Consider the following 14806-nt stretch of genomic DNA (forward strand, 5'->3'; position numbering starts at 1 on the left):
ACGAAAATCACTTATAAGCATCTGCACAACACAAGTACGTTCTTTCAAAGTGCTGTATATGTAAACTATTGTTCGCTTGTGTAGGAATGCCAAATAAAACACTTACTAACCAAGTTATCAGATCCCAGAGACCTGGCTTAGGTTTTACTCTATCAAAAGAGACAAATATTTCTGCTGATGCCATTTCTTTTATGTGGTTTACTGGATTACAATGTTTCACAGGAAAGAAGTTGAATGAGCTCACAACCATTCAGCTTTTAAGTAGTAGTTTGGCAAAATGCCATGAAAATATAAATAGCAGGCCCCACAATGAGACAATTTACATTTTATCACTGAGTTTCTGTGCTACAGTGAAATAAATAGCTGAACATAGTTTGATCAAATTATAATATTTAATATGTAGCATCTAATCTTCACTCAGTTGTGATTCTTCACATGATATGGAGGCTGAAGGTCCACTAATGCTATCATTAACACATTATATTGGAGAGACCAGCAAATATCTGTCTCACTGAACAGTTATAGAATAAGTTTTCCCTATTTAAACCTATAAGGACACAGCTATTTTTAGGCCATTGACTCCTTTGCTGCTTTTTTTAAATGATGATGATGATGATTATTATTATTATTATTATTATTATTATTATTATTATTACATGTTATGTGAAAAACAATTTGGAATTGGGTTTAATAATTTTTTTTTAAACCGTCTAGTTTCTGCAATTTGCAAGTGTTACAATACATTGCAAGCTGCTTGATACCATTAAGTGTCAATCCCGAAAAGCCGGGCTCACTCTCCAGCCCCTCCTGTCTTCTCCTTTTCTCATTTTTCGTTTTGGCCATTACAAATGCGGCAATACCAATTATGTGTAAAGTTGTTTTTTTCTATAAGAGAAAAATATTTTTTTTAAATGTTTATTTTACTTGGGATTTATTTTTCTGTAAACTTTATTGATCTTTTTTAAAAAATTTTAGGGACTTGAACATGCGATCGCTTGATCGCTTCAATAATACCCTGGAACGCTTCTGTATTGCAGTGTATTATGCCTGCAAGTTTTATACTAGTAGACCCTACCTTCAGTTACTGTGGAAACCCATAGGCAGCCCGTGATTATGTTGTGGGTTCACCGGTGGGTTTACAGAGGGAACCCCTTTTCTTTGTAAATGCACTTAGATACTGCGTTTGCATGTAGCTGAGTGCGCTTACATGCACGGGAAGCCACCAGGCTGTCAGAGGATGTCAATCAACACAGAATAGGCATTATTGTGACTGTTCATCTGAGCAGCTATACCCCCATGTTTCCAAGAACCTCACTTGTGCGGTTTGTACATCTTTTCAGGCATGTAAGCTAGCAGAATTGTAAATGCAGCTGTTGATGACAATGTTCTACTGATAAGTAGTGCAATGTATTTGCAAAGGTGCTCAACTTTGAATGTAGATGTTATCTAAACTGTAAAATGGTGTCCAATACACACAATACAAAAAAAGGAAAAAAAAACTGTGTCTCTAGTGCCACGTATAGGTAGCTAACCTATACGTTTTCCAAACCCTTATAGATCCTTGAAACATGACTTGGGTTATCAGCCAAACAAAAGCCAGACTCCTTACTAGCGGGATCTCCACAGGAGAATCAGTGCCTTCCGAGAGTCTATACATATGGTATCTCACACAGCCCAATAGAGCCCTCTTTTGCACCAATGAGGAGCAACTACTCCAAAACAGTGCTACCTATAGATAGATGTCTCTGGCTTGGCTAATAACCCAGTCATTGTTTCAAGGCTCTGCAAGAGGTTGGACATTGACTTAAAGGTTTTTATAGTTATAGTACAGAACTTGTCAAACTTTTGGATGCTTCTTGCCACAAAGATGACTGCGTTGTACAAACAACAAACAACTTCCAATAGAAAGATGAGAAACTCTGCACTAAGAACCAGCATTTTGCTCTCCTAATCCTAGACCCTTTCTGCAAAATCCAATGTATGTATATACAAATAGAAACACAAAATTTGCATATTATTTTGGACCTACTACTTTTGTAGATATTTAGCGGCTTACAAGATGTAATGATATATGCTGTTACACTATGGTCTTTCCCTCGCCCCCCCAGTGCATTTCCAAATTGCATATAATTCCAATAAGTATAGTCCCTGGTTACTTGGAAATTGAGTAAATTGGACTGTCACATACGAGAGGTATAAGGGATCAGATGTTGGTTTGCTATTAGTGACAATTAACATCAAAAGGTAGCATCCCAAAAACTTGTTGTGAATAAAGTGTTGTGATATATAAATAGCTTAAATATCATATTTGCATAGCACGGTTATATTTGTGATGTTTTAAAATGTCAATATTTCTTGCAAAATTTCAATAAATTTTGCAATGAATTTATGAATAATTGGAACAGCACAAAAATTACGGATGGGTAAAGAATACATTTCTTCTATCCTGTCCAAAAATGAAGGCATCAGGAGAACTGCTGACATCTGTTTATCTGTTTATAGCAATGGCAAGAGAACCCATATTAATTCCTGTTCAAAATGCCATACGAAGGAAAAGCATTAGTGCAAACAAGAGCCGTATTTGAATTGTAGATCATGTCTTAGCCATCTGTGAGAACGGATGGTGTTGAGAAATTAATGTGTTAATGAAATCACAATAATTTCGCAAGAGCAGTGAACGGGTATCTTAAGATGATGGTTTTAGAATTAGGTGGTGATGGAGCTAATAATAGTCAATGACTTTTGGTGCTGGAAAGTTGTTTCAAGGAAACCAAGTGACAGGTCTTGCTATATGACATTAACAACGAATACTATGCAAATGCAGTATTAGACCTAGTGTACACAGCAGGCCCAAGGGCACAACTGTGTTCTGCTGTATGGTGCTCCGTGTGGCTCCAGATTATGGATCTATTTTCCACTTGAAGCATTGCTTCTATAATACTTCATGTCATAGAGGCGCATTCCTTTATTTGTTAAATTGGAGAAATATGAAGGTACCGTAGGGCCCATATTATTCTATGTGTGCCGTATTATGACTATGTACAACTCAGAGGTTGTATGGAGCCAAAATATGACTTTTGATTAAAATTTTAGAGTAACTATAAATAGCTAATAGGAATGCTATCCTGGCTACTATATTGTTCTTTTCATTATTTGCATTAGGATTTGTTTGAAATCCCCTGGTTTTTACATACCATTGACAGTTTTGACGTGAATTACTGATCTACCTTATTATTATTATTAATAATATCCGTGGAAACAACTGTTGGAGTCCACAGTTTGTCTCTATGGTTACAGGTTTCGGCTAATAATGGTCACTTATTTACAACCTACAGATCACATTACATCTAAGCCTCTAAGGTTTATGAGCAAAATCGTGTTAATTTAGTTTAACCTTTTAGTGATCGCCAATACTCATTTTGACGGCGGTCACTTATGGGCTTTATTCTGGTGCAGTAGCCTGCCGCAAGCAGCTAAAGCGCCCTGCTCTCAGCTACCGGAGGTAGCTGAGGACTTGGAACAGACCTGCTCGAGCGGGCGGGATCGAAATTAACAACGATCCCGCCCGTTTAACCCCTCAGATGTGGCGGTCAATAGCGTCCACCGCATCTGAGTGGTTTTAGAGGGGGGGCAATGCGATTGCGGGGTGCCTAACAATGCCCCCCCAGGTCTACCTCTAGTGAATGCCAGACGCATGGCCTGACAGATGCCTGTCCGTTTTATACTGACAGGTAATAAATACACTGAAATACAGAAGTATTGCAGTATAATATGAAAGCGATCTAATGATCGCATAGTGAAGTCACCTAGTGGGAATAAAAAAAAAATTCAAAAAGTGTAATAAAGTTAATAAGAAATAAAAATCCCAAGTAAAAAATGTTTCCCCTTACAAAATGCTTTATTATGAAAAAAAAGTAAAGAAGTTTCAAATATTTGGTATTGAGGGCTTAGGTAACGACCGCAACAATAAAATGATATCATTATTTAGCATGCACGGCGAACACCGTAAAAAATAAAATAAAAAACAATGCCAGAATAGCTGTTTTCTGTTTATCCTGCCTTAAAAAAAATTGATAAAAAGTGATCAAAAAGTCGCATGTACTCCAAAATGGTACCAATAAAAACTACAAGTCGTCATGCAAAAAAAAGCCCTCTAACCGTTACATCAGTGGAAAAATCAAAAAGTTATGGCTCCTAAAATATGGCAATACAAAAACAAATAATTTTGAAAAAAAAGTGTTTTTACTGTGTAGTAAAACATAAGAAAACTATATCAATTTTGTATAGTCGCAATAGTAACTACCCGCTAAATAAAGTTATTATGTTAGTTATACCACACGGTAAATGGCGTAAATTTGGGATGCAAAAAAGTGGCGAAATTGCTGTTTCTTTTTTTATTCCCCCCAAAAAAAGTTAATAAAACTTAATCGATAAATCATATGTAGCCCAAAATGGTGCTATTAAAAATACTTGTCCCACCAAAAACAAGTCCTTATACAGCTATGTCGACACAAAAATAAAAAAGTTATAGCTCTTTGAATGCGACAAAGGAAAAACTTAAAAAATAGCTTTGTCGTTATGGCCTAAAATAGGCTGTCCACTAAGGGGTTAAATGCCAATGTTTTTGGTAAAAAAAAACATACTTTGCGAAATTGTGTTAATTATTCACGAAACCGTACATTAACCCCTTGATGCACCAGGACGTAGCAGTACGTCATGCATTGCAATGCTTTAACGCACCGGGACGCACTGGTGCGTCATGGATGCAAAATGTCACCCTATCAAAGGACAGGGTGACAGAACTGTGCCAGCAACTGTTTATGACAGTTGATCAGCACAGTAAAACGGCAGGGGACCAATCAGATCGGTCCCCTGCCGGCGATCGCTGTGATTGGTCAGTCACAGCAGACTGACCAATCACAGCTCCTTGAGAACGAGTATGTGATGGCGCTGGCTCAGAAGCTGAGCCAGCGCCATCACTGCCGGGTGTCGGCTGTATATTTCTGCCGACACCCCGCTGTAATGGCTAGGACCGGAGCTAGGCTCCGATCTGGGCGATTAACCCCTTAGATGCAGCGATCGCTGCATCTAAGTGGTATCTAGCCTGTCGACACCCCTGATGGTTGCCATGGCCGTGGGTGTCAGCTATTTGTCATAGCTCACATCCTGCTGTAACGGCCAGGACCGGAGCTGGGCTCTGATCCGGCAGATTAACCCCTTAGATGCAGCGATGAAAAGCGATCGCTGCATCTAGGTGGTTAGATCGCACCCGATGGTTGCTAATGGCAATGATCGGCACAATGAATGCTATGGCAACCGGAGGCAACAATGACCTCCTAGTACGGAAGCCTACTATGCCACGCCGGGAGGCAAAGCCTAATGGGGCTTGCTATCAGTGAATAACTGACAGTCTAATACACTGCACTATATAGGTAGTGCAGTGAATTAGAATAGCAAGGGCTTCATGCCTACAAGTCCCATAGTGAAACAACAAAAAAAGTTAATAAAAATGTTGTTAAAAATAAGGGAAAAAATAAAAGTTTCACGTTAAAAAATCAATAACTGCCTTTTTTCCAATAATAAGTCTTTTATTATAGGAAAAAATGGAAACCATAAAAGAAGTACACATGTGGAATCACCGCATCCATAACGACCTGAACTATAAAAATATCACGCTATTTTACCTGCACGGTGAACACCAAAAAAATAAAAACAATTCGAGAATTGCTGTTTTTTGGTCACCACCCCTCCCAAAACAGTATAAAAAAAGTGATCATGTTGCATGTACCCCAAAACTATACCATTAAAAACTTCAGACTGTCCCGCAAAAAACAAGCCCTCCCAGAGCTTTCTTGACGAAAAAATAAAAAAGTTATGGCTCTCAGAATATGGCGACACAAAAAAATAAATTATTATAAACAAAAGAGATTTTGTTGTGCAAACGCTGTAAAACATAAAAAAAACTATATACATTTGCTATCGCCGTAATCGACCCGCAGAATAAAGTAAATATGTCATTTATAGCGCACGGTGAACGCCATAAAAAAAACATCAGAATTGCTGGTTGTTGGTCACCTTGCCTGCCAAAAAATGAAATAAAAAGTGATAAAGAAAATTCGCATGTACCCCAAAATGGTACCACTGAAATCTACAGATTGTCCCGCAACAAATAAACCCTCGCACAACTCCGGTGGAGAAAAAATAAAAAAGTTCTGGCTCTCAGAATATGGCGATGCAAAATGTGCAGAGCATTCCAAAAGCGGGTACGATTGGGCACCATTTATCAGTGCGACACTGGCCTCACATCTGCGGATTATTATTTATTTACTGCATTATTATACCACCCTATTATGCCCTGATGTCCAGCTTACCTATGCCCCCACATTATAAACTGAACTTCCAGCAATACCCCAAACAGAAAAACTACCAAGCAAAATCTGCGCTCCAAAAGCCAAATGGCGCTCCCTCCTTTCTGAGCCCTACAGTGTGCCCAAACAGCAGTTTACATCCACATATATGGCATCGCCATACCCAGAAGAACCCGCTTAACAGTTTATAAGGTATTTGTCTTCAGTGGCACGAACTGGGCACAACATATTGTGCACTAAAATGGCATATCGGTGGAAAATTGCAATTTTCACTTTGCACCATCCACTGAGCGTTCATTTCTAATAAAAAAACAACAACCCCTGGGGTAAAAATGCTCACTATACCTTTAAAAAAATGCCTTGAGGAGTGCCGTTTTCAAAATTGGGGTCACACCTTGGGGGTTTGTTTTACTATTTGACACCAATCACCAAAATAGACCTCAAATGCGCATGGTGCTCTTTTACGCCTAAGCCCTGTCATATGTCCAGGCAAATGATAAATGCCTTGAGGGGTGTAGTTTACAAAATGGGGGTCACTTCTCAGGGTTTTACACTCTACTCTGGTACCTAAGGGAGCTCTGCAAAGGTGACATGGCGCCTGTACACCAGTCCAGCAAAATCTGCACTCTAAAAGCCAAATGGCGTGCCTTCCATTGTGAGCTTTGCCATGTGCCCAAACAGCAGTTTAGGGCCACACATGGGGTATTGCTGTACTCAGGAGAAATTGGGTGACAAATTGTGTGGGTTTTTTTTCTTAATTGGATCAAAAACTACCGTATTTTTCGTACTATGAGACGCACCTGACTATAAGACGCACCCAGGTTTTATTCAATTGAAAATAGGAAAAAATGTCATATTTTACTTCTTTTACAAAGAAAAAACTATTGGTTAAAAAAAATAATTTGTTCAGTTTCAACACATTCTGAAAGCCATAACTTATATTTTTCCATCATTTGAGTGTGTGAGGGCTTATTTTTTTCGGGACGAGCTGTCGTTTTTATTAGCACCCTTTTTTTGGTACATACGATTTTTTTTATCACTTTTTATTTCATTCTTTTTAGCGCTATGGTGACCAAAAGACAACGATTCTGGGGTTTTAAATGTATTTTTTTTACACCGTTCACTGTGTGAGTCAAATAATGCTATATTGTAATAGTTTTGGACTTTTACGGATGAAGCGATACCAAGTTTTTAATTATGTTTTTATTTGTACATTGTGCTTGGGGAAAAATGGGAAAAGGTTTTTTTATTTTAACGTTTCATCTTTTTTTACACTCCTGAAAATTAATATATTTTTTTACACACTTTATTAGTTCCCCTAGGGGACTTGAACCAGCGATCATTAGATCGCTGGTAAAATACACTGCAATACATGGATGAGTTACGGAAACAGCGTAACTCGCTGAGCTACGCTGTTTCCGTAACTCCCATGGTAGTGAATGGCAGTTACAGAGCAGCGTAGCATGCTACGCTGTTTCCGTAACTACTATTCAGTTCTATGGGAGTTTCGGAAACTGCATAGCTCAGCGAGTTACGCTGTTTCCGTAACTCATCCATGTAAGCAGGAAGTGGCCGGAAAAAAGCGGAGCTGGGTAAGATAGAACGGCGCTTAGGGGGCCTCGTTCTAGAGATAGATGCGGGTCCCAGAGGTGGGAGCCGCATCTATCTGATATTTCTGACATATCCTGTGGATCATTACCGCTATATAAATTCCGTGAGGGGTGTAGTTTCCCAAATGGGGCCACTTTTGCACTGTTTTGGCCCGGCTTTGCAAACGTGACATGGTTCCGCAAAGCATTCCAGCAAAATTTGAGCTCCAAAAGTCAAATGGTGCTCCTTCCTTGTGTCCAAACAGCAGTTTATTATTACCACATAAGGGGTATTGCTGTACTCGGGAGAAATTGCTTTACAAATGTTGTGGTGTTTTTTCTCCTTTATCTATTGTGAAAATGAAAAAAATCTGAGCTAAAGCTACATTTTATTAAAAAAAATTTAGATTTTCAATTTCACGGCCTAATTCCAATAAATTCCGCAAAAAACCTGCGGGGTCAAAATGCTAACTATACCCCTAGAAAAATTCCTTGGGGTGTAGTTTCCAAAATGGGGTCACTTTTGTGGGGTTTCCACGGTTTTGGTCCCTCCACGGTGTTGCAAACACGACATGGCTCTGAAAACCATTCCAGCAAAATCTGGGCTCCAAAATTCAAATGGCGCTCCTTCCTTTCTGAGCCCTGACGTGGGTCCATATAGCAGTTTATTACCACATATGGGGTATTGCCGTAATCGGGAGAAATTGCTTTACAAATGTTGGGGTGCTTTTTCTCCTTTATTTCTTGTAAAAATTAAAACTTTCTACATTTTTTTTTTTTAAAAAAAAAACGAAATTTTCATTTTTACAGACTAATTCCAATAAGTTTAGCAAAAAACCTGTGGGGTCAAAATGGTAGCTATACCCCTAGACACATTTATTGAGGGGTGTAGTTTCCAAAATGGGGTCACTTTTGGGGGGTTTTCATTGTTTTGGCACCACAAGACCTCTTCAAACCTGACATGGTGCCTTAAATATATTTAAAAAAAAGGAGTCCCCAAAATCCAGTAGGTGCTCTTTTGTTTCTGAGGCCGGTGCTTCAGTCCATTAGGACACTAGGGCCAGAGGTGGGATATTTATAAAAACTACAGAATCTGGGCAATAAATATTGAGTTGTGTTTTCATGGTAAATCCTTCTGTATTAGGGAATGTTCACACGATGAGAGGCATTTACGTGTGAAAAGACAGACTGTTAACAGCTGCCTCGTTTCACACGTAAATGCTCCTCCTCGCAATTTGCGAGCCGTCTGAGACGCTCGTAAATCTTGAGCTGTGCTTCATTGAGTTCAATGAAGAACAGCTCAAATTACGTGGCAAAGAAGTGCCCTGCACTTCTTTGCCGAGGCAGTCCATTTACGCGTCGTCGTTTGACAGCTGTCAAACGATGACGCGTAAATTACAGGTCGTCTGCACAATACGTCGGCAAACCCATTCAAATGAATGGGCAGATGTTTGCCGACGTATTGTAGCCCTATTTTCAGACGTAAAACGAGGCATAATACGCCTCGTTTATGTCTGAAAATAGGTCGTGTGAACCCAGCCTAACAGAAAAAAATGTATTACAAATAAATTTTGGTAAAAAAATGAAAATTGTAAATTTCACCTCTACTTTGCTTTAATTCCTTTGAAACACCTAAGGGGTTAAGAGACTTTGTGAATGCTGTTTTGAATACTTTGAGGGGTGCAGTTTTTAAAATGGGGTGATTTATGGGGACTTTCTAATATATAAGGCCCTCAAAGCCACTTCAGAACTGAACTGGTCCCTGAAAAATAGCCTTTTGAAATTTTCTTGAAGATGTGAGAAATTGCTGCTAAAGTTCTAAGCCTTGCAACGTCCTGGAAAAATAAAAGCATGTTCAAAAAATGATACAAACATAAAGTAGACATATGGTAAATGTTAACTAGTAACTATTTTGTGTGGTATTACTATCTGTTTTACAAGCAGATACGTTTACATTTCGAAAAATGCTATTTTTTGCAAATTTTTTTTTTTTACATTTTGGTGTTTTTCACAAATAAATACTGAATTTATCGACCAAATTTTTTCAGTAACACAAAGTACAATATGTCACTGGAAAACATCGCTTGGATAGGTAAAAACATTCCAAGTTATTACCACATAAAGTAAAGTGTCCACAAGGCCAAAACAGGCTATGTCCTTAAGGGGTTAAAGTTTGTAGGACACCTGAATTTGTTGTGTATGTTTTCATAGTAAAGTTTTAATTGTTGACTAGATTATTGATACATCCCTAGGAATGCATTTTGTAACCATATAAAAGCAAGTATCTGTTGAAACTCAAATAAAATAAATGTATGAGCATAGTTATGAATGGTTCAGTAATGTATAGAATAATACTTGAAGGAAGAGAAATTGGTAAAAATCGCTGGTAGCAGTAGGGATGGAACAAAGAAGTCCAGAACGGAATTTGTAACAACCATGAGTTAAAGGGGATGTAAAATATTTGCTTCGGATAAAATCTAAGATAAAACATAACTTTTAGGCACAGGTGATGTTGTTTTTGACAAGTGTATCGTATATCATTACATTATATACTATTGTTAGTCCTTGTCACATTGCTGACTTTCTTACTTTATTTTAGGTATGTGATTGGTGTAAGCACATACGGCATACAAAAGAATACTTGGACTTTGGAGATGGAGAAAGAAGACTACAATTCTGCAGTGCAAAGTGTCTAAATCAATACAAAATGGACATTTTTTACAAAGAAACGCAAGCCAACCTTCCAGCTGGACTGTGCAACACATTACATCCTCCAGTTGACAATAAAGCAGAAGGCACGGGGGTACAGCTGCTAACTCCAGATTCCTGGAATATATCGCTGACAGATGCTCGAAGAAAGGTTCCTTCCCCAGTGTCTGCAGCTGGCCAAATGCAAGGTTCTGGATCATCAGCCTCAACTACTGCCTCCCCTTCTGAAATTGCCAACAGCTCAGTTTCTAAAATCCCAACACCGATTCCCAAATCCATTCCTCTAAATGAAAGTCCAAATATTGCCCCAGTACCTGTCCCACCACCTGCCAGTTTAGTGCCTCCCATGGGTCTGCCACCCAGGAGTCCTCCGATGATTATGACAAATAGAGGACCGGTTCCTCTGCCCATATTCATGGAACAACAATTTATACAACAGATACGCCCACCCTTTTTAAGGGGTCCCCATGGCTCAAATCCTAATAGTCCTTTGTCCAATCAAATGGTTCATGGTATGGGTTTACCACCAGGTGGTCCCAGAGTTATGATACCCACATCAAGTCCTATGCATAGATCAATGTTATCACCTCACATTCACCCACCAACTACACCTACAATGTCAGGCAATCCAGGATTGATTCCACCACATCCGCCTGGAGGTCCTCTACCTAGTCTTCCTTTCCCTCCCATGGGCATGATGCCAAATGGTCCTATACACATGCCTCAGATGCTAAACTTTGGTTTACCATCTCTTGCCCCTTTAGTGCCACCACCTACCCTTTTAGTGCCATACCCAGTTATTGTTCCCTTGCCCGTTCCAATACCAATTCCCATACCTTTTCCCCATGTAGTGGATTCGAAACCCCCAAATGATTTCTCCAGTAATGGTGAAAGCATCATTCCAAGTTCATCCAGTGAGTGCCCAGGAGCAAAGCCAAATGAAAACTCTTTGTTCTCGAGGGATTCCAAACCAAGGTCTTCAAAGCCTTCTGACATTTCCCCTGGTGGTTCAGGGCACTCTTCTTACCAGTCTCCAGTCATTCAAAAACATTTGAAAACTGAAATAGTGGATTTGACAGTGAGGACTGTAAGTCTGGAAAAGAGTAAACCTAGCATCCCTAGTACGCTTCAGGGGCTACAGGATGGAGTCATAGATTTAACTCTGGCACACAGGTCTAGACTCCATAATGTAATTCATAAAGCTGTTAATCCTCAGTTAAAACTTGAATCTGAACCCATCAGTGTTGTAAACTTGGCTTTTGGTAACTCAGATAGAACCAACTGTAATGACTGTATGGATGGTAGTAACCCAGTGGAAACTAAATTGTATCCCTCCAATGACTCTAATTTTTGTGGTTCAAACTCACGAGCCCCAGGTACCCCAGGACATGAAAGCAGTGCAGCGGTTTGCAATGTAATTGTAAATGGCACAAAGGGCACAGAGGGCACCAAAAACTCTGATAAATCACACGAGCAAAAAAAGACATTAGACAAGGAGCTAGTAGTTAGTGAGTTGGAATCTGTTAAAGAAAATAACTGTGCTTCAAATTGTCACTCAGAGCTTGAAGCCGGCAAGAAGAATCTTGTGGAAGAGTCTCTGACAGCAGGGGACAAACAAGATCCTAATCTAAACAACCCTGCAGATGAGGACCATGCTTATGCTTTGAGGATGTTGCCTAAAACAGGCTGTGTTATCCAGCCTGTGCCAAAACCAGCAGAAAAGACTGCAATATCACCATGTATAATCTCATCTCCAATTCTCACCACAGGGACAGAAGAATTGGAGCCACCACTCAAAAGGAGGTGTCTCCGTATTCGAAATCAAAATAAATAAAGGTTTGTGAAAATATTTTCCATACAATTTTAATTCCTCAAGATTTTAGGATTGTTGTATTTAGTAACAGCTGGCATTTATTTTTATTTAGCAGTCTATCATATAATTTCCATTTAATAGTCTTTAAAAACATATTTGTATTTGTTGTTGCATTTGTTATTTCAGTAGAAAGTGGTGGTAATGCATATTGCAGCGTATTTCATTTGTTTGCCAGATATCATAATAGTAAAAATGTTAATATTTATTTCAAATATTTTTCACAATTTAATTCCAGTCTCTACTTCTTTTAATACTTTAACAGTGGAAAAAATGCGCCTTGTTTTTATTTTGATCACGTAAAAATGATACTGAAAATGTATGTAAAAATCTGAAAAGTGTAGGTCTCACTTTTGTGATGCCGTCTTTTTTACGCAGCTGTTTTCTGAGATAACATTTTTAAGTTGAGGTGACCTGGGTTGAACATGAATTGAATAAATTACATGAATTATTACTGAGAAGTAGAAAATATTGGGGTAGTAGCTGTACTTTACCCACATTATAGGATAACGGGTAACTGTGAAGGATGCAATGAAGTGACCTGGAAAGATCTAATAAAGGTGGGGCTTAGGAACAGCTCTTATGGTGGTGCCTCCAGTCTGATCCAGCGTGGCTGAAGTTTTAGTTTTCACAGAGGATTCTAGTTTTCATAGATATTGCAGCTATACATGTCTGTTCAACACAATGTGTAGAAACGGTAGAAATGTAAAAAGACCACTCTATAGGGCCTATTAGATTCATCAGGTGTGCTGTGTTTTTTGCTTGCTCCCATATTAAGTATAGTCATTCTTCTTATATGACACCCATTTGACTTAATAGAAACAGCCCAGAGATGCTCCCATACTAAATAATATTATTAATAATAATAATAATAATAATAATAATAATAATAATAATAATAATAATAATAAAAGGTTAATAGTAATAAAAAAAGTTATGAGGGAGAAATTGTGGAGGGTGATGAGGAGACAGTGAACTTATTAGACATTTTCTTCTTTTTTTAATAAAAATGTGTATCAGTGTGTTTGGTCCAACTTTCTAATTACTTTTTATTAAAAATAATTTTAACTTTTTCAGATACAGCTGCGTTGTATCCTCTACACAGAGCATCTGTCAGGTCAGCGGCACTGACGGGTTCAGTGTTAGCGGGCAGGATCCAGCGGTTAACAATCACATCGAAGTTAGGGACACACAGGACCCGCTGACACTGAACCCGTCAGTGCCACTGACCTGACGGATACATGTTTCAGCACTAGATACAGCTGCTCTGTATACGGAATACAAAGTAGCTGTATTCATTTTTTATGTACAATTCCGCCATCGTTTTTGAAGTTTCTTTTTTACCGCGTTTACTGTAGTAAAAATTACATGTTAACTTTACTCTACGGGTCAATACGCTTAGGTTAATACCAATTTTATATAGTTTATGTTTTACTAATTTTAAAAAAGTAAAAACACTTTGTTAAAAGACAATTGTTTTGTGTCACCATATTCTGAGACCCATATCTTTTAAATGTTACCGTCAATGGAGCAGTTTGATGGCTTGTTTTTTGCGAGGCAAGCTGTAGCTTTTATTGGTAAAATTTAGAGGTACATACGACTTTTTGACCACTTTTGTATTCCATTTGTTTAGGGAAGCAATTTGAGAAAAAAACAGCAATTCTGGCACTGTGATTTTTTTTGCCCTACGACATTTACCTTGCACATTGAATAATGTGTCATTTTAATAGTACAGACTTTTACTACCCGTTGATACCAATTATGTTTACTTTTTTTATTGCTTGCATTGTTTTTATGGAAAATGTAACCTTTAGTTCATTTTTACTATTTATAAAACTGTTACTAAACATTTTTTTTAAACTTTTTTTTAGTCCCCTCATGGATCGCTCATGCAATACACTGCAATACTTTAACTGTGCTCTACTATTAAGAACTGTTTCTGGCAAGTCTTAATAATAGAGCACTAATATCAGACCAAGAGGACTTAAAGAGGCCGTGGGGGGGGGGGGGGGGGGCGATCGGGGGACAGAGATCGCTATTGATCGTGGCATCTAAAATGCTTGAATGACGGGGATAGGAGTTATTTCAGATAATGGCTTTTGCAAGCAGGTGTCAGCTGTATGAAACAGCGGCATATACCATGCATATTTGAGTAGCGCGCATCCACCTTACATGTACGACAGATGTTGCTAAGGTGTTAAAACCAAGCTCTATCCTTATTAAACCTATTGAAGAATTCATTATGAAATTATTCCGTCTTTTTTTTAAAT

The 14806-nt window shown here is 38.5% G+C and overlaps 1 protein-coding gene across 5 annotated transcripts in view; it reads left to right on the plus strand.

The window, feature by feature from the left end:
* The window catches only part of SOBP (sine oculis binding protein homolog), a 202653-nt gene that overhangs the window by 161066 nt on the left and 26781 nt on the right, over nucleotides 1-14806 (plus strand). For all 5 annotated transcript variants that reach the window (XM_075862235.1, XM_075862230.1, XM_075862231.1 and 2 more), the window contains one exon: nucleotides 10557-12502. In XM_075862235.1, the coding sequence (XP_075718350.1) occupies nucleotides 10557-12500 (1944 nt within the window). In that variant the 3' untranslated portion in view covers nucleotides 12501-12502. The remainder of the gene's footprint in view (nucleotides 1-10556; nucleotides 12503-14806) is intronic.

Source organism: Rhinoderma darwinii, chromosome 4 (assembly GCF_050947455.1).
Source record: "Rhinoderma darwinii isolate aRhiDar2 chromosome 4, aRhiDar2.hap1, whole genome shotgun sequence".
Classification (NCBI taxonomy): Eukaryota; Metazoa; Chordata; class Amphibia; order Anura; family Rhinodermatidae; genus Rhinoderma; species Rhinoderma darwinii.